The 25,658-nt window shown below is 38.4% G+C and overlaps 1 protein-coding gene across 1 annotated transcript; it reads right to left on the bottom strand.

Annotated features, from left to right (window-relative positions):
* Positions 1-554: 554 nt before the first annotated feature.
* LOC131256912 (uncharacterized) lies at positions 555-19,286 on the bottom strand. The gene is made up of 6 exons (XM_058258013.1): positions 19,118-19,286; positions 13,099-13,155; positions 6,879-7,032; positions 2,408-2,505; positions 2,229-2,294; positions 555-928 (listed from the first exon to the last, which is right to left on the bottom strand). Exons 1-6 carry the CDS (start codon positions 19,238-19,240, stop codon positions 857-859), a joined length of 570 nt encoding a protein of 189 aa, XP_058113996.1. The 5' UTR covers positions 19,241-19,286; the 3' UTR covers positions 555-856.
* Between the last annotated feature and the right edge of the window lie 6,372 nt (positions 19,287-25,658).

Genomic DNA, 25,658 nt, shown 5'->3' with positions numbered 1-25,658 from the left:
TAAAGCGTTCATGATGTTCTAAATAATAACAATAAGCAAAACCTAAAATATAAAACCAATCCGACGAGTGGACCACGATCATGAGATCCCATGGTAGGCTTTTCTCGACTATCGGGCCACTTTTCTAAACTAAAACTTGACTTCTAGCTAGGAGGCCCTCCCTGGACGTCATCATCGAGCCAGATCGATGGTAGGGTCCTCCTTCTACGTACGTAAGTGCGTAGGGAGGACGGCGTGAGTGCGCATGATGTCCCCATCATGTAACCTTAATGCCATGGCCCACCGATGATGGAGCCTGCCAGACAGCCAGCATTGATCAGCACTTATCAACGATGTTTGGATGGGGCCCATTAGTATTTGGTATCAACACTTAGGCAATGATCCACATTTAAGGTCCCATTGTGCATCGGTTGGCTTGAATTGATTCTAGATGAATTCATCGTCTCCACTATTAGCATGGAAAATGAGCCATGTGTAACCATGAAGGACCGCCTGATGATAGTCAGTGGGCCCGTCTCGGCCCCACAAATTAATTTGCACAGAAAACAAGGTAGTAAGAAGAACCTCATCAACATTATAGCTTCTTTTTTTAAACTCCACATAGTGGAAAGCAGTAATCAATCTAAAGTAAGAGTGTTCTTGCATCCGCGAGCTACCATGGTTTTCTTACCGCAAAAATCAATACATATATGTACTTTCTTACTGGATCAGAAAAGTCGCTCTACTCCAGATAACCCAGAACAAACCAAAGATGTGACATTGGCGTGCATCGGTAAGAAACTGAGCCCAAAACCAAGGCAGCATCTGAAAACAGCTAGCACGGGATTCCACATGGGGCAGTAATCGGCACCATTCTTCAAATTCCTTGGCCATAGAATGAGAAATCATGTTGAGGGTACAGAAGACCCCCGCCGGATAATTCAACCTCCTGGTGTAAGAAAATACATTCAAGGATGTTAAGTGAAGAACGAATTGAATTGAATGGTGTACTTTGAAATCCAAAGCATAACACATCAAAAATGTTCTTTGGGAGAGGAATAGGACGGTTACAACACGAGGGGACGCTACAACTAAGATTGGGTTCTCAGTTCATCTAAATGGGGCCCACGGTTCAGTGATCCAGTCATTTGTCTACTGGCCCCCACTGTGTGGGTGGACCATGATTTATTTTGTTAAATTTAAAATTTTAAAAAAATAAAAATAAAAAGAAGAAGAAGAAGAAGCTATGATGTCCACATTGATAGGGTAATCCTTACCTTTCAATAGGGATTGCCTTCAAATAGACCAACCAAGCGAGGGACAACAATGCCCACATTCAGCTGAAAAGAGGCCAAAGGTTGGTTGATAGGATTTTCTGACCTGGGAGATTTTTGTGTATGGTCCATCCCAGTGAGGTCCAACAGACCAATGGACACGGGCTAAAACCAATTAAATAATCATGTGCTCAGATCAAGGATCACATGATTCCTTGCTACTGAAAAAGGAAGTTTGGCACATTTCAAACACATCCAGCCGTTAGCCAGAAAGTGTTGGAGCAGCAGTTGATGTGGTGCCCACGGGACCAGCTGTCTCCCAGCAAAAGAGTCGCAAAACGTATCCAGAAACGGTTGCAAAAGGTGTCCTGAAATAGCTACCGAACGAAGCCTAATGGATTCTTTTTGCATATCGGGTTGTAGAATTGCTGGACCATAATAGCAAAGGGAAAAAAAAAAAAAGCAGTGCCCAGTCTTGACTCTTGACTCTCTCAAAACTAAAATTCCAATTAAGGAAATGATATTTTAGAGAAGACTGAACCAGAATATTGGGACCCACTCCACGATACACGTGACAGAGAGACATGAATAGGCACCATCTGCCTGGTGGACTCTACCGTGCATGGCATGAAGTTCAAAAGTCACACCAATCAGGTGATTGTAGCCATCCAATTAGCAGACCCCAATTAACCAGAGAAAACAAGGGATAATAGGATCATCAAAATTGGTGTGAATTTTTAACCATGGGTAGTCAAATGCAGTGCCCACTAGATGGATGGCCCCGATTCATATACACCTCTACTCTTCCACACATATGCTGGAGATGGTATGACATTCCGGTTCAAATGTCTCTACTTCATCATTTCACTTCCAAACATTTCTGAAGGATAATGAGCATCTTTATATTCCAGACAAAACATAGACAATTGCAAGACAGATTCGTGCAGATCATTTTGCAAGGGGAGGAAATAATACCAGAGCTGGAGGTAGGGACGAAACCCAATCTGATGGGTGTGTTGGAAGAAGTCCCAATGTGTTAAGCTGTAAATAATAGAGTGTGAGATTTGAAAGAGAGGAAAATGCTAAAGCACTTGCATAGGGAGAGCCAAAAGGACAAGGATGTTGCTGTAACATAAGCGCATCTCGATTCTCACCTTCCAGACGCCCAATGCAAGCCCTGCCAAGTTCAGGGCAATAAAGAGCAACTTGGGTGGAAGAATATCTACCCTTGAATCCTTGTAAGGCTCAAAAACTGCAAGTTAAATTGCCAATTGACATGAATGAGTTGGAAATTTGGATTTTATTGAAAGATTAAGAAATGCTTATGCTTTAAACAAATCTTCTTAAACCAGAAAGAGTTCTAGTTCAGTTAAAACTCAGTTGCACTGGACAGTCTGGTCTGTTTTTTATATAACTGATCCAAACTTAGGGAAATGCCACATCATATCCATAGCATCCGTATTTGTCTTCAATGGTTACAGCGATTTAAATATCGATAATATCCGCCCATACTATCGGTGTTGCACCTTAGCGATACAAAACGTGACTTAAGTGGTAGGACTTTTTGGCAAGGTATTCCGTAACGGTAATGGTGGCTGTAACGGCCACCACCATTGCCTTTATGATATGGGGTGTAACGGTTGTTATGGGGGCCATAACGGCTGTTACAGTCTCTTTTTTTTTATTGAAAAAAAAAAAACCCGAAAAACTTGTATCAGCCCTGTAATGGACCGTTACGGCTTTTACAGGTCATTTTTTCCGTAACAACTATTATAGCCTTTACAACCCCATAACGTGTAACGGTTGCTACCATTACCTTTATGTAACAGCCTTTACGGCACACCATGTTTCTTGGTATTATGTGATATTTCCTAAAATATCGCAATGTTGTTAACAAGATATCAATACATTGTGATATTTTGATAATATTGCCTTTAGAAACTACTTTGTATCGTCGATACCTAAGTGCATCAACCCCCTTTATGAAAATATTGAAATTTTTGTCAAGAATCCCCAAAAATCTGTGTTTCATGAAATTGCTTCCTTTGATTACTTTTTTAAGAAGATTACAATCACTCCTTACATGAACGTGTGGTACCAAAATCCCAATCAGTGAGTTTTTGTGAATTCAAACAGTTTTTTCTTGTTTAAATTGCTTAGAATCATTGGAATGAAGTTTATAATATATGGTTTTACATGCTTAATCATGGATTTCGACCTCCAACTTTCAAATTTAGAAAAATCCAAAATTTCCCCAATTTCACCCATTTAACTTACAATTAGAGTGCAGAAAAATCACATTAGAATTCTTCGAGGCTCATCTACAAATTTACAAAAGTTTTTTTTTTTTTTTTTGGTTAAAAAAATTAATGAAAAATATCAAAAAAATAGATTGACCAGATGTTATTTAGGCCTAATATTTATGTGTATGTTGGCCTTAACATCAGCCACACTCATTTATTTATTTTCAAAATACTTTTTTTTTACATCACTTCTGTTAAATAGCGCATAGTTTAGGACCCTATACAAAAGAAACTTATTATGTTTACTTTTTGGTGATATTTTTAGTTCCAAGTGTTTTAATGATGTCTTTTTTAACATCTCCTGAAGTTTCATTGAAAAATTCGATCAATTTTACAATGCTTCCCAAAAACAGCAATGCAGGTGATATTTCCCTTGCGATATTGATATATTTCCATATCCCAAGGGTGTGATACATCCATCAATACCGATACTTAAATAACTGGTTACATACTTACATGGCATTGTAATTTATGGGTAGCATTAAAAGTGGACACGACTAGATTTAGGGAGTCAATAGGTCCATGCGTTGAGCAAGGCATACTTTTTAGGCTCAACAACTAATCGGGCTGTGTCTGGAGTAAATACAAAGGCAATCATTCGCCAAGCCCAACAAACCTGGATCCTAGGCTAGGTCAGCATGGGTACTTGACTAGTAGGCTAGGATGGCTTGTGGATCTTTAGCTAGCAAGCCTTACATCACTTAATCAAGATACTCAGATCCACCCACACCATGCGGTGTGATAGATATGATATAGTGAAGCCACGATCATCAGCATCATCATCTACGATTTATCCCACCTAGTTGATGTTGGCTACATGAATCCTTTCCTAGCATTCCACTATGAAGGGCAAGAACTTCAATTAGACCAGAGGTCATCAAGTCTTTTCTTACCATCTCCACCCAGTGATTTAAGTATCGGTATCACACCCTTGGAATATGGAAATAAATTAGTGTCACAAGGAAAATATTGCATGTTTCACATACGTATCACTTTTTTTGGGAACATTGGAAAACATTAGTAAATTGGTCAAATTTTTCAGTAAAACTTCAAGGGATGTTCAAAAAACACTAAAGCACACATAATAAGTTTCCTTTGTATAAGGTCCTAAACTACAGCCCACACACCATCTGATAGAAGGAATGCAACTATATTAAAAATACCAGCACTAAATTTGTCTTATAATGTAGGATACATTTATTTTAAAATATTTTTTTACACTTTTTTTTTTAGTTTTTAAAAAATCAAATTTATTTTTTTAAATAAATAAACGAGTGCGACTGATGTTAGGATCAATAGAATACACTCATAAAAACATAAATATTAGACCTAAATAACATCTAGTGAATCTAAATTTAAAAAAATTTAAAAATAATAATAATAATTAATTTTGATATTTTAATTAAAAATAATGTTTTTCTATGACCTGTTGTTCCTTTTTTATTCTTTAACAAAATGTGTTACCTTTAAAAAAAAATAATCTTTTTCTCAAATATTCCAAAAGGTTCTACTAATCTGTAGACCAGCTTTCAAGCACTCAAATATAATTTTTCCACACTAATTGCAAGTTAAATGGGTGAAATGACAGAAGTTTCAGAATTTTCTCACTCCCCCCCATTTTCCTCAAATTCGAGAATCAGATATCCAAATCCATGATAAAACATGCAAAACATGCAAAATTATGAATTATAAAACTTCATTTCAAACTCCAAGTAATTTAAACAAGAAAAAACTATTTAAATTCACAAAAAACTCACTGATTTGGATTTAAGTAGTACATGCTCTCTGATCTCGATTTCCACACCTAAATCCCCTTTTCTCTCCAAATAACGAAAAGGAGTGATCGAAATCCCCTTAGGAAGATAATTAAAGCAAAATATTTCACAAAAAGAATGAATTTATGATTTTAAAAAAATATATATTTTCATAAAGGGGCCGAAGCACTTAGGTATCATCAATATGTATCAAGGGTATCGATGATATCAAATAGTTTTTAAAGGCGATATTATCAAAATATCACATTTTGTCAATATATTGTGATATTTTGGGAAATATCACACGATACCAAAAAGTCCTGCTTAAGTCACATTTTATATTGCTAAGGTATGATGCCAATAGTATTAGCAAATACTATCAATATTTAAATCACTGCCTCCACCCACATCCTTTTGGGCCCTCCCTTTGCCCCTTTAAAGCCTTCAACTTGCACTCACTCACTCCTAACCGGCGTAGTTCTTGGGATCCGTTGCACATGATCAAACCATCTATGTCTCCTTTACCCCATCTTATTACATACCAGTGCTAATCCTAAGTTCCATCGAATTCATTCATTTCTAATTCTATCCTTCCTCCTCTTTGCACTCGTCCATCCCAACATCCTCATTTTAGCTATGCTCATTATATGAACATGTTATTCCTTAACCGCCCAACATTTTGTCCCCTAAACATGGCTGGTCTTACGGTTGTCCTATGAAATTTTCCCTTCAGTTTGATTGGTACATGACGATCACATAAAACTCTAAAGGCACATTTCCATCTTTTCCACCCAGCTTGAATTCTAATGGCAACATTCCTCTCGATCTCTCCACTCTCATGAATTATCAACCCAAGATATCACACACTCTGTTTTAGTTTAAGTTTAAATCCTTTAGATTCTAAAGCAGTCACCAAAAATCTAGCTGTATTTACACCCTCCCTCGTCTTGTCAATCAATCTAGTCAATCAAAACTATGTCATCTACAAACAACATACAGCATGGTATCTCTTCCTGCAAATGCCTCGTTACTTCTCCAAAACAAATGAGAACAGGTACAGGCTCAACGCCGATCCCTGGTGCAAGCCTATAGTAATTGGGAACTCACTTGTATCTCACTAGTGATCCTTACATTTGTTACCTCTACCTCAAACATATCATCAATCATGTCAATATATCCTCTTGAAACTCATTTCTTTCCCAACACCCGCTGGATTAACTCTCTAGTGATCCCAACGTTTGCATTCTCTAAGTCAATAAAGACCACATGGAGATGCTTCCACCTCTTCCAATAGTGAAGCCACAAACTGTGTATATAATATTCATGGTATAGTTCATAGGCTAAAAGGCCTGTGTGTAACCAACAATGGGAATGTAATTGAACGCATCCCAGCCAAAGCGTGTTTTGTAGAAGTGGAGCTAACATTACTGTCCACAAAATCTGCCCCAAAAATAGGATCCAATGAGAACAGGATGGACCCATTCTCATTCAGAACAGTGGAAAGAAGGAAAGAAATAAAGAAAAATTGCTTACATGACCATGCTACTGTAAGGGGTAGGGTACCATACCTTTCCCGACACCCTGAAGGGCACTTATGGGCTGCCAAAGAGCTGAGAATGTGATGCCAATACTAAACAAATGGACCGTGTTTCCAGCCATCCACATCATGAAGCCCATCATTAACAAATTCTTGAAAGGGGCTTGAGCCACTTCCCAAGCTTTCTTCTCACATGAAAAAGTTAAATGAAATTAACGCCTTTTATTCTTTATTAACTAGGCATGAAAAAACAGCTGCATAATAACACCTTTTTTGTTGAAAATTGAAGCCAAATGATATGCAGATTGACAGGATCACAAAATTTAAAACAGCAAACAAAAGGAGAGAGCTTTTATAAATGAAAAATAGCGAGTACCATAGCCAGGATAAATGGATTAGCATGTAATATCATAAACATATGCTCAGTGGGTACAGTTCATCACAATCAAATGGAACCAAGTTAACTGCTAAATGTACAAGTTCATGTAAGAAAGCAATTAGCATGGCAAATCCTAAATCTTTTTTATTTTATTTGAATCAGAGTTTTGGAAGTAGGACTCTCAATAAGCAGAGTCCAGGCCAAGAAAAATCAAAATTCTGAATATGACTCGGGCCCAATTGTTCAAAACCCAAGCTGAAACCAACCCCAGGCCCTACCTGTTGAAAGCCCTATTTACAAGGTAATGGATTGCGATAATGTGGAAAACTATACCCATAAAAAACAAACCAATCTCACTGAGGAAAGCTTTTTTGCATCGACCAGTTGTGGCTTCCTGTCAACATTCCTTCAGGATTTCCAGATGAAAAGTTCCCTTTTAGTTGCTAAAACCAAACATGAATCAGCTACTTGCTGTTCTTATGATGGACATACATAAATTTGTACAGAATAATAATTCATAAGAACAAATCTTAGTAAATTGTTTACAGCCAGTTTCAAAATTACTTCCTGCTCCGTCCAGGTAATGAAGTCTCAAGATTACAATCTTGAGGACAGCATAGTGGAGAGATGAAGAAAACAGCCATCTTCAGTTATAGCTACAGTTCTCAGAATATGTTTAATTGGTAGGCCTCACATGTTCAATGGCAAGCACTTTGCATGGAACAGCGTTGTCCCTGATCACTGTCGAAAGTTTTACTTTTTCCATTTTATTTTATATTTCTTTCAATCAATAAAAGTTACACGATTAAGAATTTAATATCATCATTAAGTGGAAACCCACCTTCCAGTTCTTTAAATGTTAAATTAGACGAAAGCTCGATCACCAATCCAGTCCCATCCAGAATTGAAGGTGTTACCAGTGAGAGGAAACCATTGATATTGTGTCGGACTGGGATGAATGATATGCAGGCTCTGAGAAATTAGCATACAATTCATTCAAATTGAACTGTCCAGATTATGTGTCCCAGTTTAGATAGATATCATGAACAAACATTAAGATTATTGATTATCCGACAATCGGATTGGTGGACATTTATTGCATGGTTTAGACTTTAGAAAAGGGATTTTTGACATAAACCCTATCTTTTAGTCCATTACTATAAAACCCTCCTCCCTTTTTACTATTCCCAAATAAACCCCCATCTTTTCCAAATAGGCTCAAAAACATCCCCCCTATTTGACTTTGGTTGATGGAAATGTGATGGAAAGGACCCTTAGGGATGGAAATGACTGTTTTTCCCTCAAGGAAATGACTGTTAGGACATGGAAATGATGTAGCCTGCCACGATTTCTGTATGACATCCACTCCATCCATCCATTGTGCCAATATATGTCAGGAGGTGAGCCCAAAGATCAGGCAGATTCAACTCAAGTGGGCCACACAACAAGAAATAGTGGAGATTAGAAGCCCACTATTCAAACCTTCCACAGAAGTTTTGGATCAGGCTGATCTTTGTGTTTTCCCTTCATCCTAGTGGGAATAAGATAATGAACAGGTTAGATTGCACGCAAATGTAATGCGCATTTTTGTCATACAAAGTCCCAGTGAACCTAATGGCACTTGGTCACATACAAAATACGGCAAATGGTTCGTATGCTGTTTGTACGGCAGACTGAGGTTGGGGCTTTTAGACTAATGGTGTAAAAGATAGGCGTTTATTTGGAAATACTAACTAGGGATGGGTTTTTACAGCAATGGACCAATACGGTTTCTATATCAGAATCCCTTAAAAACACTACCTGATGGTCCTATTTCATTTTCAACAAACAAGTATCCACCAAGCAGAGGGGATAGGATTGTTCAAACAATCTGATTTTGGAACTATGACTTAGTGAAAGTAGGTTCAACAATCTAATAGATTTAATTTTAATTAATTTATGCCATGTGAATAGTCTCTGAGTGCCCGCATATCAAGCTCATACTCTGCCAGAGTATCAACTAACTCCCCTACTAGTAATGGCCTGTGCAACTTGGAAATAGATATGCATGTTGGTTTTGGATATGGGGGACCTTTTAAAGTCAAATTTGTTGACAAACATTGACATTTATGGTGTTGGATATAGAAGCTTTTAAAAGTCAAATTCATCAGAATGCCCATAGACTCCATACAAATATCTTTGAGAACATACAATATTTTTTTTAATGATAACCAAGTTATTATTAATGCAAAAAATCTTAAAAAATTACTAATGCAGAAGGAAAAATAAGACGAGCACACAAAAACATGTATCCAATATATTTTTTGAAAGATGATAAAATTTTATTACAAAGGCGCCAACGGATGACGAAAAGCTTTCAGCACCAACCCACCTTAAAAGGGAGAAAGAGAATCAACAGGAACCCTTAAAGCCAACACCCAGACAATCACATCCAAGTTTGCCCTCCAAAAAACCTTCGACATCGAGCTGCAATTATCTCAGAAGCACTGATTATTCCTTTCCCCCCAAATGGCCCATAACCCTGCTAGCCTCCACAAGACATTGCCCTTTTTTCCCAAGGCCACCTCCATGCCAAGCCAAAAGCATATGCCACTTATGAATCCCGGCATCACCCAATAAATGTAAAGAGGTATAAAATAAAAATAAAAACATCCCACAAACCGGTCTCGCAAAAGGACAATGGATAAACAAGTGATTTACTGATTCCACATCACACAAACACAGAAGCAAAAGACATACAATATTATGTTTCAATATTACTACTCATATGTTAAAAGAACCAATAAATCTCTAATACTATTAAAAGGCTAATCAGTTGTTTTAGAACTTTTGCATGACCAAAATGCCATTGCTGCCTTCCTAATTCATGCCAACAAAAGAAGCCAGTCCCTCTACAAATTGGTGTGTGGGCACTACCAATGTGATGCGAGAATGCCACCCAACAAAGTTGGAGAAGAACTTGGAGTACATTTGTATTCCCTCATATTCGTAGCAGAACCAACAAACTTGTACTGCTTTTGCAATAGAGACCGTTTCCACGTAAGAATATGAAATGTTTTCTCTCATGGGAAAGGCGAGACCCTGCCTTCTTTGATATTCATCCAAATGATTTGGATGCAAAACCAATTTGAATTGCAAAACTCACTATAGAGAAGAGGGAATGACAAACTTCAAAGACAATTGAGAAAGTATCTGTCAGAAGTTATTACCCTTTCATGTCCAACTTGAAAGTAATGTTCTTGAAATTTGGTCCTACCCCAGAATACGTATACAAAGGTAAGTCATCACAGTTTGACCATTTTCTCTTCATTGAACTAAATTAATGCACTAGAATGCATTAATGCATACAGACGAACTCCATACCAATATATTTTAGAGGTTTTTACTCCAACCTCCTTGCATGGTTTGGAAATTACTCATATCTCCTGGTAAAAAATAAAATTACGTGCCCCTCCTTTCAATAAATTTAATATTCCTTGCACCTCCTGTGAGTATCTTTAAACATAAATAAAATAAAATACTAAAATACCCTTCCTTTCACTTAAAGACTCCCCCTTGCACCAAAAACGAGCATGCTGGTCAAAGTTGGAAACTAGATCGTCACACATGCTCCAAAGGCTGTGTACTTTATTCTATTCAGTTATTAATTTTATGGGATTTTAAAAGGCTGCACAAGTCATCATAACCGCTAGTGCACCCTGCACAGGCACGTGCAATGTATTTGCAATTGTCAAACCACGGACTCGACACTTGTTCTCTCATATGTGCCATGTGATTCATCTATAAATTGATCATAACTGAACATATGGTGGACCCTATTATAGTTATTCCCTTGCCAAAAGTTGCATTGATTGAGCAATACTTACTAGTCTGATGAATGGAAGCTTAATTGGGCCTCACTACAAATGTGCCTAGAGTTGTACACAAGTCAAACCAAGTCGAGCTTGGCACAGCTCAGCTCGACTCGGCTAGCAGCCGACCCAAGCTCGAACTCGGCTCAGCTCGATCCTCGAACCTGACTAGCCAGCTCAGCTCGATTCGGTTAGCAGCTCGGACCAACTCGAGCATGTGCAAACATTTTCTCAAACACATAAATTGCATCTTCAATCTCCCACACTTAAAATGCAAATCAGTAAAAGCACTTTGCAGGCATTTCATCAAACATCCGACGAGCAGCATCAAAATCAAGATATGAGGACAGTCCTACAATGTAAAGTTTTTTTTCTGGAGATTTGTTTCTTCAATCTTCCCTTGAATACCTATTTCAAGAATACCCTGATATGAGGACAGTCCAAGAAATAACACTTCTTTGAGGCATTTCATCAAACACTCGGCGAGCAGCATCACGATCAAAATGACCAAGTCACCGAGTAGATTCAAGCCAAGTCGAGTCGAGCTCGGGCAAGCTCAAACTCAGCTTGAAATTTTTTCGAGCTCCAAAAATCAGCTTGACTCGGTCCAAATCCATTTTTGAGCCGAGGCGAGTCGAGCTTTTCCGAGTAAAGTCGAGTGAGCTGACCGAGCTAACTCAACTCGCGTACAGCTCTACCCTTGCCAAAAGAATGGCCGATTAGTCAAATTCAGCTTGTAAATGGATCAGTGGTAGAACAAATAGGACAATCCAATCAAAATGATTGTCTGGCTGTGGCCCATCTACAATGGTTCCACTAGATTGAGGATTTGACTGTTGTACACAAGCAGCAGGAACTGCTCAGCCTGACACAAATCAAAGAACACAGTGGTGACGTGTCATGGTGTGTCAGGCCAACAAAATGAACATGAATGGCTTGATGAATTCATATCCAAGAACCATATGAAGTATAGCCTCATCATAATTGGCCCGTCAATGACTAGGTCCCACTTGTGAGTGTTCTCATCCAAAGACACTAGATATATTCCTCAACCGAGTATCATATAGTTCTCTGCGAGTATCCGCACGGGGTTGGGGCGAATAGCAAGTGTCGTGGGTGTGCTCCCCACAGATGTGAGTTTGATTCCCCTCCCCAGGACTACCCAGTGCGTGTGGTTTGCGGGTGATTGAGTGCATCCGCAGGGAATCATCTTGCCTTAAAATGGGGCAGGGACACCCTGACGTCAGCCAAAAAAAAAAAAGTTCCCTGTGAGTGAAATACTTTACAAAAGATATCCAACATTCAATCCCTTAGGATGTGTTGTTCGATGTTAATACTTAGAATCTAGGCCCCGCCTGGCCATTTCTACCATTTGATCATGTACAAATGTCTGCATCCATATCAATGGATGACATTCATCCATTTGAGTTGCCCACAGCCAATGCATCATGCGTATGCAACACAGCTGTAAAAAATATTTGCCACATTTTTAAGATCATTGGACACCAAAACAAATCTAACCTTCACTCTCCTTGTTTGAGAGGATATAGAGCTAGCATTGATGATGTGGAACGAGATACTAGACATTGAATTCATAAAATCTGGAATACAGAGATATCCAGTTTAGGTTATTGGGTTTTCAGGAGTGGGAGAGACCGTCTGATTTAGGTTGTTTTTTATAAGGAGAAAAGGGTAATTTTGAAATTGTATGAGGTGGTTAGAGAAAAAATGGCTATATTTTATCTTGCCATAGATAATCAATTTCACAAATTTCTTTGAAACACATTTTTGTTTCCATTATCCCTGTGCTCCCAAACTAAATTCCCAATCCCAACCATCACGCCTTCATTGTTATCATGCAAACAAATAGATGCATATAATCTACATAACTCCTTACGAGATCAGTCACAAAGGCAGGAAAGAAAACAATATGACAACAAAACAAAATCCAACTGTGATCAGAAACCTGAATCCAAATTGGCGACAAATGAAATTGTTACAACTATAGACAAGAAGAGTACCTGCGCTTTCCAGGCTGCCTCAGTGTCCTTCTTTTGACGGCTGACAGTCGAATCATCCTATGACCAGAAGATTTATAATAAATAAATAAATAAATAAGGGAAAGTGAGAACAAAAGAAAGAAAGAAAGAAAGGTAACAGGTTCTTCCTATCTTTTTATTGATAGCAGGATTCTGTATGTCACAGAGAAAAAACCATCTGACATCCAAAGCCGTACATATGACAAATATGATCTCTCGATCTTTCAAGTGGGTCCTATAGTGGGTGGTCCATAGCTCAAAAATCATATTTGTGGACCATCCTGACTGTCCTACCTCCTAAAGACCTTTAACCCAGGAATATGGACAGTTTTACTTTTCTCCGTCTTTAAGTTCCATTTATGGGCTAACGATCAATAGTAAGATCATATGATGAGTGTATATTTTAGCAATTGATTCTCTGTGGTGGGGCCCAACTAATTAACAGTGCAAATCTCGGCCATGTGTGGCACATGGATGGTTTTGGAAGTGACACAGAATTTTGTTGTTACAACTCTTGTGGGATGGTTAGAGTCTTATGCATTGGGGATGTTTGTGGTTAGAGTTACCCATTCCAGGTTGAGGTAAGTGGATCTTCTTTTTGGACCGCGTTATGTATTAAGGGGGTGGTAGGAGACTCTGAAATAGAGGAAGAAAATGATTTTTTTTTAAGCTGTAAGAAGGATATCCTCCCAGTGGCTACTTCAATCTATATTATTATTATTACTTTTCTTTTTCTTCCTAATGAGTTCATTTACAACTGGTATTCAAGCCCACTACTTGGAATTACGTAGTGCTGCACAAGATCACCATTAACAACCCAAATAAAGACAAAAGGAATTGAAGAGTTCCAAGAACTCAAGGAAAATGTTCAATATCAAATCAGCACATTGAGGATTCCCAGTTCATGATAGCATTGGATCACAAATTTGAGGCACCCAAGAAGACCTGACACAAGACCATCAGATCAATAAAGAAGGGCCCAAGAGTGGTCTGATTGCTGGCCAATTGAAGATTAGACCATCCATGGTTCATGACTAAATATCAGACCAATTCAATTGTAAAATTTAAGATCAATCAATTCCACTATCCGAATTGAAATCTGAACCAGATCAGGACCTGGCAACGATTCTGATGAATGTTATGGTCCACATCAATTGTCCGATAGGACTGTGACGCCCATATATCCAATCAGATAGCCTATTTAACAGACATACTGACCTCTAGAGCCCACAAGGTCAACCAGATGTTCTTACGAGGGAATTGATACATAAACCATATAAGTGATAAAAGGGCCTTGTACAATCACACAAAGCCAATACCCACCCAAATGGTTGTTTATACAATTGCAACAAGTAATTGGACTCCTTTTAAGATTTGCTTTAGCTCGCTTCTTGATTTACAATTTTTTTTTTGGAATAGAATTTCAATTTATTAAGAATGAGAAGAAGGGCAAAGATGAGAAATCACTGCCAAAGAAATGGACAAACAAAAGAAAAACAAAGACTCGAAAGAGGAAAGGCGGAAGGCATAAGAACCGGAGTCCATTACCCAATTGATTACCTCCAATTTGCCTCATAAACACCTCATCCAGGCTTTGAGCATGATTTTGAAAGCATCCAAACCACTGATTGTCCTTTTGGGTCCCATACCACCACCATGCCAAGATGAGAATAAGCCATCCTCCAAAAGAGGCATCACCCAAAGGATAGCACAAGAGCTTGAAGAATCTTTCCCAAAACGGCCCGCACAAATGAGTAATGCATGAAAGGTGATCCACAGACTCAGCAACCCGAAGGCACACATGATGCACACATTAGTTATAAACATGGGTCTTTTCCAAAGATTATCTTAGGTGAGAACCTTGTTTTTACCCACCAACCATCTGAAAGCAATCGCCCTTTGGTAGACTTTTGGAAGACCAAACGAATTTCATTGGGTCACAATCCAACCTAAATTAGGACGAGCATATGGTATCAAGAAAGATCAAAGCAAAAAATTGCATGACTTCTCCTGCTTCCAAACCCATCCATCCTTGTCAACTGTCTTGCACAAAGGGAGTTCTCCTGTGGGTGCCTCATAAAATTACTTGCAGATTGGTGGATCATAACCTCTTGCTTGCTCATTGCCCCGATTAACTGCGAAAAATGCTTGACTCCAAAGGCATCTTCAATTCATGTCAATTCGGGTCTTTCCACACCATGTTTAAAACCACCCCTTCGATTTGGAATTCCCAACAAATACTTGACTCCTCGAATATTATGGGACTTCACACGTGGTGGATCATTCACTCTACCTCCTCTAATTAACACCAAAGGTTGTTCCTGCATATCATGACCTTCGCCTAGAATGTAAGTAAATACATCATGTTGACTGCTCAACTGTACTTTGGCTATCTAAATTAGGTTTTCCGAGTGTTCTTGTTGAAACACGTGGACATACTCCTTGCTACTTGGGACATTGATCCAAAGCTTGCATATAGTGCATGTGTCGTTTTTCTTCTATCCAATCATGGCATCTAATTCTTCATCCTTCAAGCATATACAGCTTGGTGGCACCCACACACCTCTACCCACCCACCAAGTACAACTTGAGAAAAATTAGAAAAGATTATTTGGACCAATAATATCTTTCAAAACAAATTTTATTTGAACCGATAATTGATTCATTTGAAAACATAACTCAAATTGAGTCACTAAACATTTTTATTCATACCAATAGGCTTTCTTTTCAATGGCAACTATTTTATTAAAAAGGCTCCACAACAACTAGAATGATGATGCAGTCATTTGGGTCATTGTATCAACATGTATAGACTGTCAGAAAGAGATGCAAATGACGATGCAATCGGCCTGATAATTGATCTTTGATTACCATGCAAGTGCCTCAAGCAATGAGAATCCAAAAAACCATGAACACAATAATCTACAAGTGACTCGAGCACGATCAAATCAGGCTCCTTCAGCACATGGACTGGGATAAAGAAGAGGAATACCAAATACCTCAAGGCTAGAAAGTTAAAATCAATTCATTAACTCAAAAGGACCACCCATTACAATGCAAAGATGGAATTTGTAGTTAAACACCTAAACCTAGTCCATCTAAGCCATTTATTTTCTAACCTAACTTGTAATCCCATCCACATAAAATAAGACAATGTAAAAGTACCAAAATACCCACAAACTTAAGCAAGCAAGTAAAGCAAAGAAGCCATGTTAAAAAGAAAAGAGGCCATGCATGGTGTAAATCGAATCCTCATCAGCTAGTCAAGGTCCATTGCTGTCCATTGGGATTGTAGATAGCAATTTGTTCACGATTCCATGTGAATTCAAGCCCTAAGATGGTACGATTGCAAGCCATAACAAAATGAACAACCCTACCAGGGAAAGCATTAATCCCTGCCACCCAATAAAGGCATTTCCTTTTTCTGACTTGTTACAAAAAGTTCGTCTATACCTCTCCTTCCACATCGAACAATATTCCTGTAAAAAGAACCAACTCCCGTAGCAACTTTCTTCTTTTCTCTAACCTATTGGCTACTGCCTTGGCTGCCAAGCCTGGAAGAACTCCTCAATATTGACCAGCATCATCCATTGAAATCTGAACAGCCTGAAGAAAACTAAACCGGAGCACACCGATATTCTTGCAGTACATGAATAGATGATCAACTGACTCATGCAAATAATGCACGCATTAGGAATCATCATGTTTCTACCATGCAATGCTCGATAATTAAAAGACTTTATCCCTGCCCACAAGCCATCCAAAGGGCACCACCTTGGGGGCCCTAGGTGTCTCCAAATATGCACTATGGGAGCCCCTGACCAGAAGCCTGGAATCCCGAACATTATACAACCAAAAGATTTCATCAAGAATATCCCCTTCCTATCCAGATTCCACCACCATTGACCCCTTTCTTCTGAATTCAGATAACAATTGTTCAAACATTCCATTAGGCGCATATAGGTAATGTATTAAAGAAAACAATCTTTGTTTCCTTTGTTCATGCAAATTGGGTTGCTACTGATGTAGCTTGCGAGTTGGCTAAGTTGGATTCAGATCTCCAAAGCCTTCAAGTTGGAGAGTTCTTCCGACTTAATTTTTCTTTTCTTTTACTGAACTACATCCTTCAAAACTCACAAAAAAAAAAAAAAAACTACTTTCCTTATTGAAGGAAAATACTATCAACAGAGATTAGATGGTCCAGGGGATCTAGTAGAGACACTAAAGCAATCCTGAAGACACGCACATACTGTTGTCGGATGTCTTCAATCTATACATGAAACAGGGGTCTTGATCGACCGACCGGCCTGGTCGATTGATCAAGTGAGCCCCAAATTATACAGATTACTCTCTGAACAGTTTTGGATAGGTTCGATCAATCAACCTAGAGGCTCAAGTGATCGACAATATTCGGAAAATACTTGTAAACTCTATGGACACTTTTGAGCATGTTCGAGTGCTCGATCGATCGAGGGTTGCTTGATCGATGAATATCAATTGATGCTTTGATTGACGGCGTATGCGGTTTTGTGTAATTGCACAATTAGTTTCCTATTCCGGGTGTAATTGCGGGATTGGGGTATTCCGATCGGGGCTAAAACGTTTCTAGGGCTTGGAGAGGAGAAAACGAGGGTTTTCTAAATTGTAACTGCATCTATCTCTTGTACTTTTTGTTTTTATAGTAATTATTGTCGCTTTGTGCCGTGGTTTTTTTCCATAAGGGTTTTTCAACGTAAAATTTGTGTCCTTTGTACATACTTTGTTGCATTTATATTTCAATTGTTTGATTCAGATTCAAGATTTGCTTCTACGGATTCCCAACATGTACCAATAAAGGGTTTATAGTTACAACTCTTGTGGGTTAGGTTACAATCCTATAGGTTGGGAGTGCTTGTGGTTAGTGTTATCTATTTTCCATTGGTCACTTACAATAGAAATTGATTATTGGATTTCCATTTTAAAATTAACTGAAGATAGTCGGGGAGTTACATAAGTGATAGATTCATGATGGTATGTGAGAAACTATCTATTTAAGGAGGTAGGAAATCATGAGGCAAAATCGTAAGGAGGATTGAGCTCCTCAGAGTGCCTGTTCAATTTATATTGCCAAACAAAATCATTGATACTTTGGCAACGGAATAGTATGACCTCCACACATAACTTATGTATGTTCAATCAGAACTGTTCAATTTGTGGGTCCCAACACAGTTAGGATCGCACTCAAAGGATATCCCAACTGTTAGATTGATGACAGACAGTCGAAATGAAAAGTAATTGACAGACAAAATTCAACAAGCAAATGCCCATTAATAAGAGGCTATGATAACCCAAGCTATATGATGTTTGGGCTATGCCCCATCTACTCCAGGCCTACGATTTGGATGGTTTGGATTGAGGTACACGTATGGCCGCATGTACGGTGGCTGTCTGCACAACTCTGCCAGTGTATCAAATTAACGTCTCATGTTTATGGGACATGCCCCATCTCCCCCAGGGCCCATGATTTGGATGGTTTGGATTGAGGCTTGGGTATCAAATAACTTCTCGTGTTATTATTACTGCCTACTAAGTGGTAACTTCCAAATTCAGAGAGACCCTGAAACTAAAAATGGGCAGACTTCACTGAGCACATACACCTCCACGAACAGCCACTGCCGACCTGAAAGGCGGCCAGGACACGGAAAATCATCCAATCCCTGCACTGAACAGGGCCCGACATGTAGATGATGCGGACCAAAAATCATACCACATGTACTAAATAAGAGGTCATGTGCATAGTTCTAAGGACCATCTGCCTGGCCTGATAGCCGGACCGGATCATCTAAACATAGAGGTCCAGCTAATGAACGGCTCGGATGTCCCGCATACAAAACTTGCGGCTTGGTTTTTTGCATCTATAAATTCTGCAATGTTTCGGATATTCCGATCGTTGCAGATCCAAATTGAAGAAGAGAATTCAACAGAAGTTGAGAGAGAGAGAGAGAGAGAGAGAGAGACGCACCTGATCGTGAGAGGATCGATCAAACCCTAGAGGATCTGGAATTTCTCGAGTAGAAAAGGAAGGGTTGGGATTTTCTGTGAAGTCGATTGCCCATCTACGAGCGATCCCCTTTCCCTTCTCCATCTTCGGCGACTCCCAGAGATATGCCAATGCCGCTCGTTTGATTCCAGGGAATCTGTTTATAAGACAATAGAAAGAAAAAAAAAAACTTTGATACTCTGCAGATTGTGATGGACGATACACAGGCACTTAGAAATTGCATATGTGTCATATTAGGAATTCAAATCAAACTGACCAGATCATGGGTCCCAGTTTAGATATATAGTGGACCAAACATGACACTTTTTTTATAATCTGACTATCGGATTGAACATTTATTGAACGGTTCAAAATAAAAATTTGTCTAATGGTCATCTTTTCACATACAAGTGTCCACGAATAGCGGTGGACTATTTCTACTGTGAGTGAGAGCGGTGGGTTCCACAATTTGGACGGTTAATTCGAGTTAGCATATGCCAAGTGTACAATTTTTCTGAGTGCCTGTGTATCAAGCCTCATAACGGCCAGATTATCGAATAATAACTGGGCAATGAGATGGCGGAGTTCCGAGAAATCGGATTTCGTACTGAGTTAAACTCCGTCGGGCCCACCGTGTGAATTCATGTGTTTTATCCACGCCGTCCATCCGTTTTTCCAGATCATTTCATGTGGTTTATTCACGCCGTCCATCCCTTTTTCCAGATCATTTTTGGGGTTGAACCCAAAATTAGTATATCAAGAGCTCAAGTAGACCGTACCAAAGGAAACGGTGGAAGTATTGATTTCCACCGTTGAAACGTTTCTAACGCCCCCAGTGATGTTTATTTGTCCTTCAAACTGTTCATGGGATCACAAAGACATGGATGAAGGGAAAAAACAAATATCATCTCGATCTAAAACTTCTCTTTGGATATGATTAATTTTTTATTTAAATTACTAAAATTATATGATAAAACGGATGTACGGAGCTGATACAATTCATGAATTACGGTGGGCCCCACAGAGTTAGTGTACTGAGTTACTCATTACGCAATCCGCTTACGAGTTCCCAGTGGGGCGCGGATTAGCCATGGACAGGTTGAGTAGCGAGACTGACAAGTGACGTCGCTAAGTTCCATAGGCCCCACCATGATGTATGTTTTGTGTCCACACCTTTCATCCATTTGGAGAGATCATTTTAGGGCAATATCCAAAGAATGAGTTAAATCCAAAGCTCCACTGGACCTCAACACAGAAAACGGTGGGTACAGTGACGCCCACCATTTAAAACTTCTAAAGGCCACAAAAGTTTTAGATCAAGTTAATATTTGTATTTTCACTTATTTCATATCTTTTTTAACATTTGAACAAGTTGGATTTCAAATAAACATTATGGTAGGCCTTAGGACAGTTTCAACATTGGGAATCACTCTCCCCACTGTTTTCTGTGGTAGGGTCCACTATAGATTTTTATCTGACTCATTCTTTGATTCATGCCTTGAAATTATATCTCAAAATGGATGGACGGTGTGGATACAACATAATACATCATAATGGGCCCACATAACTTGGTGACGTCACTTCTGTCAGTCACTCAACCTGTCAGTATCTAATCCGCTTCCGTTCCTAGGAAGCCGTGTGGGGGCGGAGCTGTACACGAGTGGAACGGAGTTAAGTTTGGCACAACTCGCCTGCCCGGCCAGCAATCAACCCTAGCTTGAACTTGATTTTGTCTTCGGATCTAATTGGCTAACTCAGCTCGAATTAGCTTAGGTTAGTTTGAGCCTGTGCAAATTTTTTCAAAAGAGATAAAATACATCTTCAATCTCTCCTACTATGAATACAATTCTACAAAATAATAATAATATTTTGCAAGTATTTTATCAAATATTTGGTGAGCAACATCAAGATTAAAATATGATGACAGTATTACAATGTAAAATTATTATTTTTTATGGTGATTTGTTATTTCAATCTAATTTTGAATGTCCATTTCAAGAATACATTGATACGTGGACATTCAACACTATTTCCTGTAATATGGTCCACTTGAGACCCGGATATACCTCATTCTTTTGTATATTACCATAAATGATTTGGAAAAGTAGACGAACGGCATGGATGAAACACATACATCATGGTTGGAGCCCATAGGCTGGTGGCAATCCGTCCCCACCATTGGCAGGCAGCGTGAATGCACAATCTGCATGGGATGTGGATTTCACGCAGAAGGCTTTCAGAGGATGTTTCTACCGAGGGATTCTAGGTGGGGCCGTGTTAGTGGCTCTCTGGGGTTGACAGTGATGTATATGATTTATCCACACCGTCTATCCACTTTTTCATATCATTTGGGGGCATAAAATAAAAAAATGAGGTACATATAAGAGTCTAGTGGGTCACATTGCAGGAAATAGTGAAAATTGGGTGCCTATCATTGAAAATTTCTCAGGGTTACAAAAGGCCCTGTTCATGCTAAAATTTGTATTTTTCCTTTTTCATCAAAGTATGTGTGACTTTATGAAGAGGTTATATGAGAAATAAACATTACATTGGATTTTAGGAAAGTTTCAACAATAGTTTTATTCAATTTCCGTTAGTTTTTATAGCGTGGTCCACTTGAGCTTTACATGTACTTCATTTTTTGAGCTCATGCTCTAGAATGATATGAAAAAGTTGATGGACGGTGTGGATCAAACACAAAAATCATGGCGAGGCATAAAGAAGTTTCACCTATTAAAAGTTAGTTTTGTATTGCGCAAATAATTTAAAGAGAAATTTTTTTTTGTAGTAACTTGAAAAGGGATAATTTTGGAAGCAATGTTTTTTTTATATAGAAAAATTTATGGAACGCATTCCGCATTCACCATTAAGACAGACTCCTGTCACGGAAAGAATTGAATGAAAAATTACTTAGTATCTGTTTGTTAACGCTGAATTTTTGCACTTAACATGTAATTGGAAAAATATTCCATGTTTAGTGGTGTTTGTTAACGTGGAAGAAGGAAAGCGCTCCACCATTTAATGCTGAAAATTTTCGAGTCTAGCTGAGGAATGAAGAATGCGCTCGTGATTATTATTTTTTAATCCAAAATTGTCCTTTGCGATAAAGATTTTATCCCTTGCGTTATACAGATCCCAACTTTTAACATGGGGCACTTTTCTAAGCCCACCATGATTTATGTAGTAAATCCACTTCGTCTATCAACTTTTTTTTTAAAATCATTCTAAAGCATGATCCGAAAAAAGATGCGCATCCAAAGCTCAAGTCAACCACACCACATAAAGTAGTGGGATAGGAACGACTACTGTTAAAACCTTCTTGATGTCCACCATGAAGTTTATTTGCTATCAAATCTCTTTATAAGGTCATACAGACCTGAATGAAGCTAAAACACAAAAATTAGCTTGATCAAAGCCTTATGTGGCCCCAAGAAGTTTTCAATGATAGTCACCTTATTCCCACAGTTTTTTGTAGTGTAGCTCACTTAAGCCTTATATCTACCTTGTTTTTTGTTTTAATTTCTAAAATAAAATGAAAAAATGAATGGACGGTATAGATAAAACATATATATCATGGTAGGCCCCACAAAGCCCTTAATTGCCCATATTTAGGTAGATCTTTGTGGGGGTAGTATCGAATTCCCTCCCGGGTGCGAATTATGCAAAATGCCTTTCGCAGGAAGTTCCTGCACGCTAGGATCCTAGGTGGAGCCTACCTTTATGTTTGTGATAAATTTAATTTGTCCATCCGTGTTTTGAGATCATTTTAAGACTCAAGACAAAAAATCTGGAGGATACAAGACTTAAGTGGGCCGCGCTAAAGGAAAAGGTGGGTAGAAAAATTCATATCGTTGAAACCTCCCCGGGGTCGACAGTGATGTTTACATGCCATCAATACGATTCATAATGTCATTCTTAGTGAGATGAATTCAAACCACACATATTAGCATGACTGAAAACTTTTGTGGCCCCACGAATATTTTAATTATGGGCGTCCAATCCTCATATTTTCGACCCATTTGAGTATTGGATACAGCTCATTTTTATCGCTGTCCTAAAATGATCTCACAAAATGGATGGACAAGGTGGATTTCACACAAACATCATGGTAGACCCCACCTAGATTTTCAGCGTTGGACTTTCTGGGAAAGGCTTTTCCATGAAATTTGGCTCACACCTAAGGCCTATTGTGATATATGTGACTACATCCGTACCATCCATCCATATTGTAAGCTTATTTTAGGGCATGATCAAAAAAATATATCAGCTTCAAATCTTAGATGGATCTTTGTATAGAAAACAATGGCGATTAACCATTTAAAAATTCTTTTGGGCCACAAAAGCTTTGGATCATACTGATATTTATGTCATCTCTTCATCTAGCTATTTGTGACATTTTCAATAGGTTGGATGACAAATAAACATTTCAGTGAAATTGATAGAGTTTTTAAAGATAGGGATTCAATCACAATTGTTTCATATGGGTAAATGTGTCAAATTAATATATTTCAAATATTTCAGACGGTAGTTTGTTGAATTTTTGTACTTAATGCAGAATTTGGAAAATATTCCAAGTGTTTCTTAACGCATAAGAAAGAAAGCGCTCCACGATTTTATGTTGAAATTTATCCTGTGATCCTTCGTGAGAGAGATTTTCTCCCTTCGTTGTACACATCTCAGCTTTTAACATGGGGGCACTTCTTTGAGTCCACCATGATGTATGTGTTTCATCCATTCCATTCATCCAATTTTTAAAGAGCATTTTAGGCTTGATACCAAAAATGAGAGGAATATAAATCTCAGGTGGACCACACCACAAGAAAACAATAGTGATTGGATATCCACCATTAAAATTCTCCTAAGGCCCAATGTACTGTTTATTTGACATCCAATATGTTGATTAGGTCATATAGACCTAGATGAATGGAAAAAAACAAAGATCAGCTTGATCCAAAACTTTTATGGCCCCCAAAATTTTTAATGGTCGGCGTTCATTCAACATTGTTTTCCTGCATGTGGTCCACTTGAGAGTGCGATATACCTCACTTTTAGTCTCATACTATAAAATAATCTAGAAATATAGATGGACAGCATGGATGAAACACATACATCATGGTGGGGCCACATAGGACCGACCATCAGCCATTGGCTGGTGGCAAGGGAGTAGTCAGCCTATTTCCGCCGGATTGGATACTGACAGGTTGAGTAGATTCATTATTAGTTTTTCCCACTTATGAAGACTCCAGATTCAGATTTCAAATTCAGACTTTAGATTCAGACTTCGGATTTCAGATTTAACAAAGGGCGCTTAGCTAAATTTTCTCAATTCCGCATTAAGTGCTATTTTTAAGAGTTAACAAACAGGCCCCTCAATGTAGGAACGAATCGGCTGCAGCAATGTTTTGTGCCTAAAACACCCAAGTTCGTGGCGCCCGCCATACTGCAAATGTAAATCCACTCCGTTCATCGGGTGAGAAACCTTATTAGAAAAGCACATGAAAAAGATTAGCTCGATCAAAAAACTCCAATGGGTCACACCAGTGGGAGAAATGCTTCTCAAGCTAACTCAAGGAACAATTGTAAAGGATTTATAGGTAACTCACTAGTATTTGGGACAGAAAATATCACATTCAAGATATTTGTTGTAGTTCAAAATAGAATGAATGATTTTGTTTTTTTTTTTTGTTGTGATTGTTGATAACTCATCAGTGAATGACTATGATACATTTTTATGATTTTTGTATTCAAATGGTGATGAAAGTATGGAATTAAATGAAAATACACCGTGAAAGAGCATATGCTTTTTCATGGAAATGACTCGGAGTCCCTTCTATGTTTATAAATTCCAACCATGGGTTATTTGACAATCAACTACAATTTACTCTCTCCACCAACTTCTTGTTTCGAGTCATTTCGAAAATTTGCAAAAATACTAGAAATTTCAATGTGATTTGCAAAAGTAATAACGATGTAATAAAAGTCAATGTGTAAATTATGAAAAATAAATAAGTTACGAATGTACAATGTAGAAGTGTGTCCGAGATGCAGTTTTTTTAGTTTTACATGCTGAAGCTCACATTTCTCTGGTTCAAGAGAGGAGGCTTATCATATCGTGTAGGCGAATTTGTTGCAACCCTTTTGCAAACTGGTACCAGTAAGGTGTGAATATTGCCTTAGAGCTTGTTTGATTTTCCAAATTCAATGTAAATGTCATGTAAATAATCAATTATCACAATTTTACTCTGTTTGAAAATAGACATGTATTTCTGCATCGATAAACTACCCAAAAGGACTGGCTTAAATTTGTGAGCTTTATTGTGATGTATATGACATATCAGCATTGTCCATTCATTTTACCAGAGCATTTTAAGGCACGAGCTGGAAAATGAAGCATATCCAACATTCAAGTGGCCCACACCAAAGTAAATAGTAGCCCCAAGAAGTTTTTAACGGTGGGTGTTCGATTCCCTTTTTCCTATGGTGTGGTCCACTTGAACTTTGAATCTGCCTCATTTTTGGCTCA

Source organism: Magnolia sinica, chromosome 9 (assembly GCF_029962835.1).
Source record: "Magnolia sinica isolate HGM2019 chromosome 9, MsV1, whole genome shotgun sequence".
Classification (NCBI taxonomy): domain Eukaryota; kingdom Viridiplantae; phylum Streptophyta; class Magnoliopsida; order Magnoliales; family Magnoliaceae; genus Magnolia; species Magnolia sinica.
Note: the sequence above shows the minus strand (reverse complement) of the source record. Positions and strands in the feature narration are given on the sequence as shown.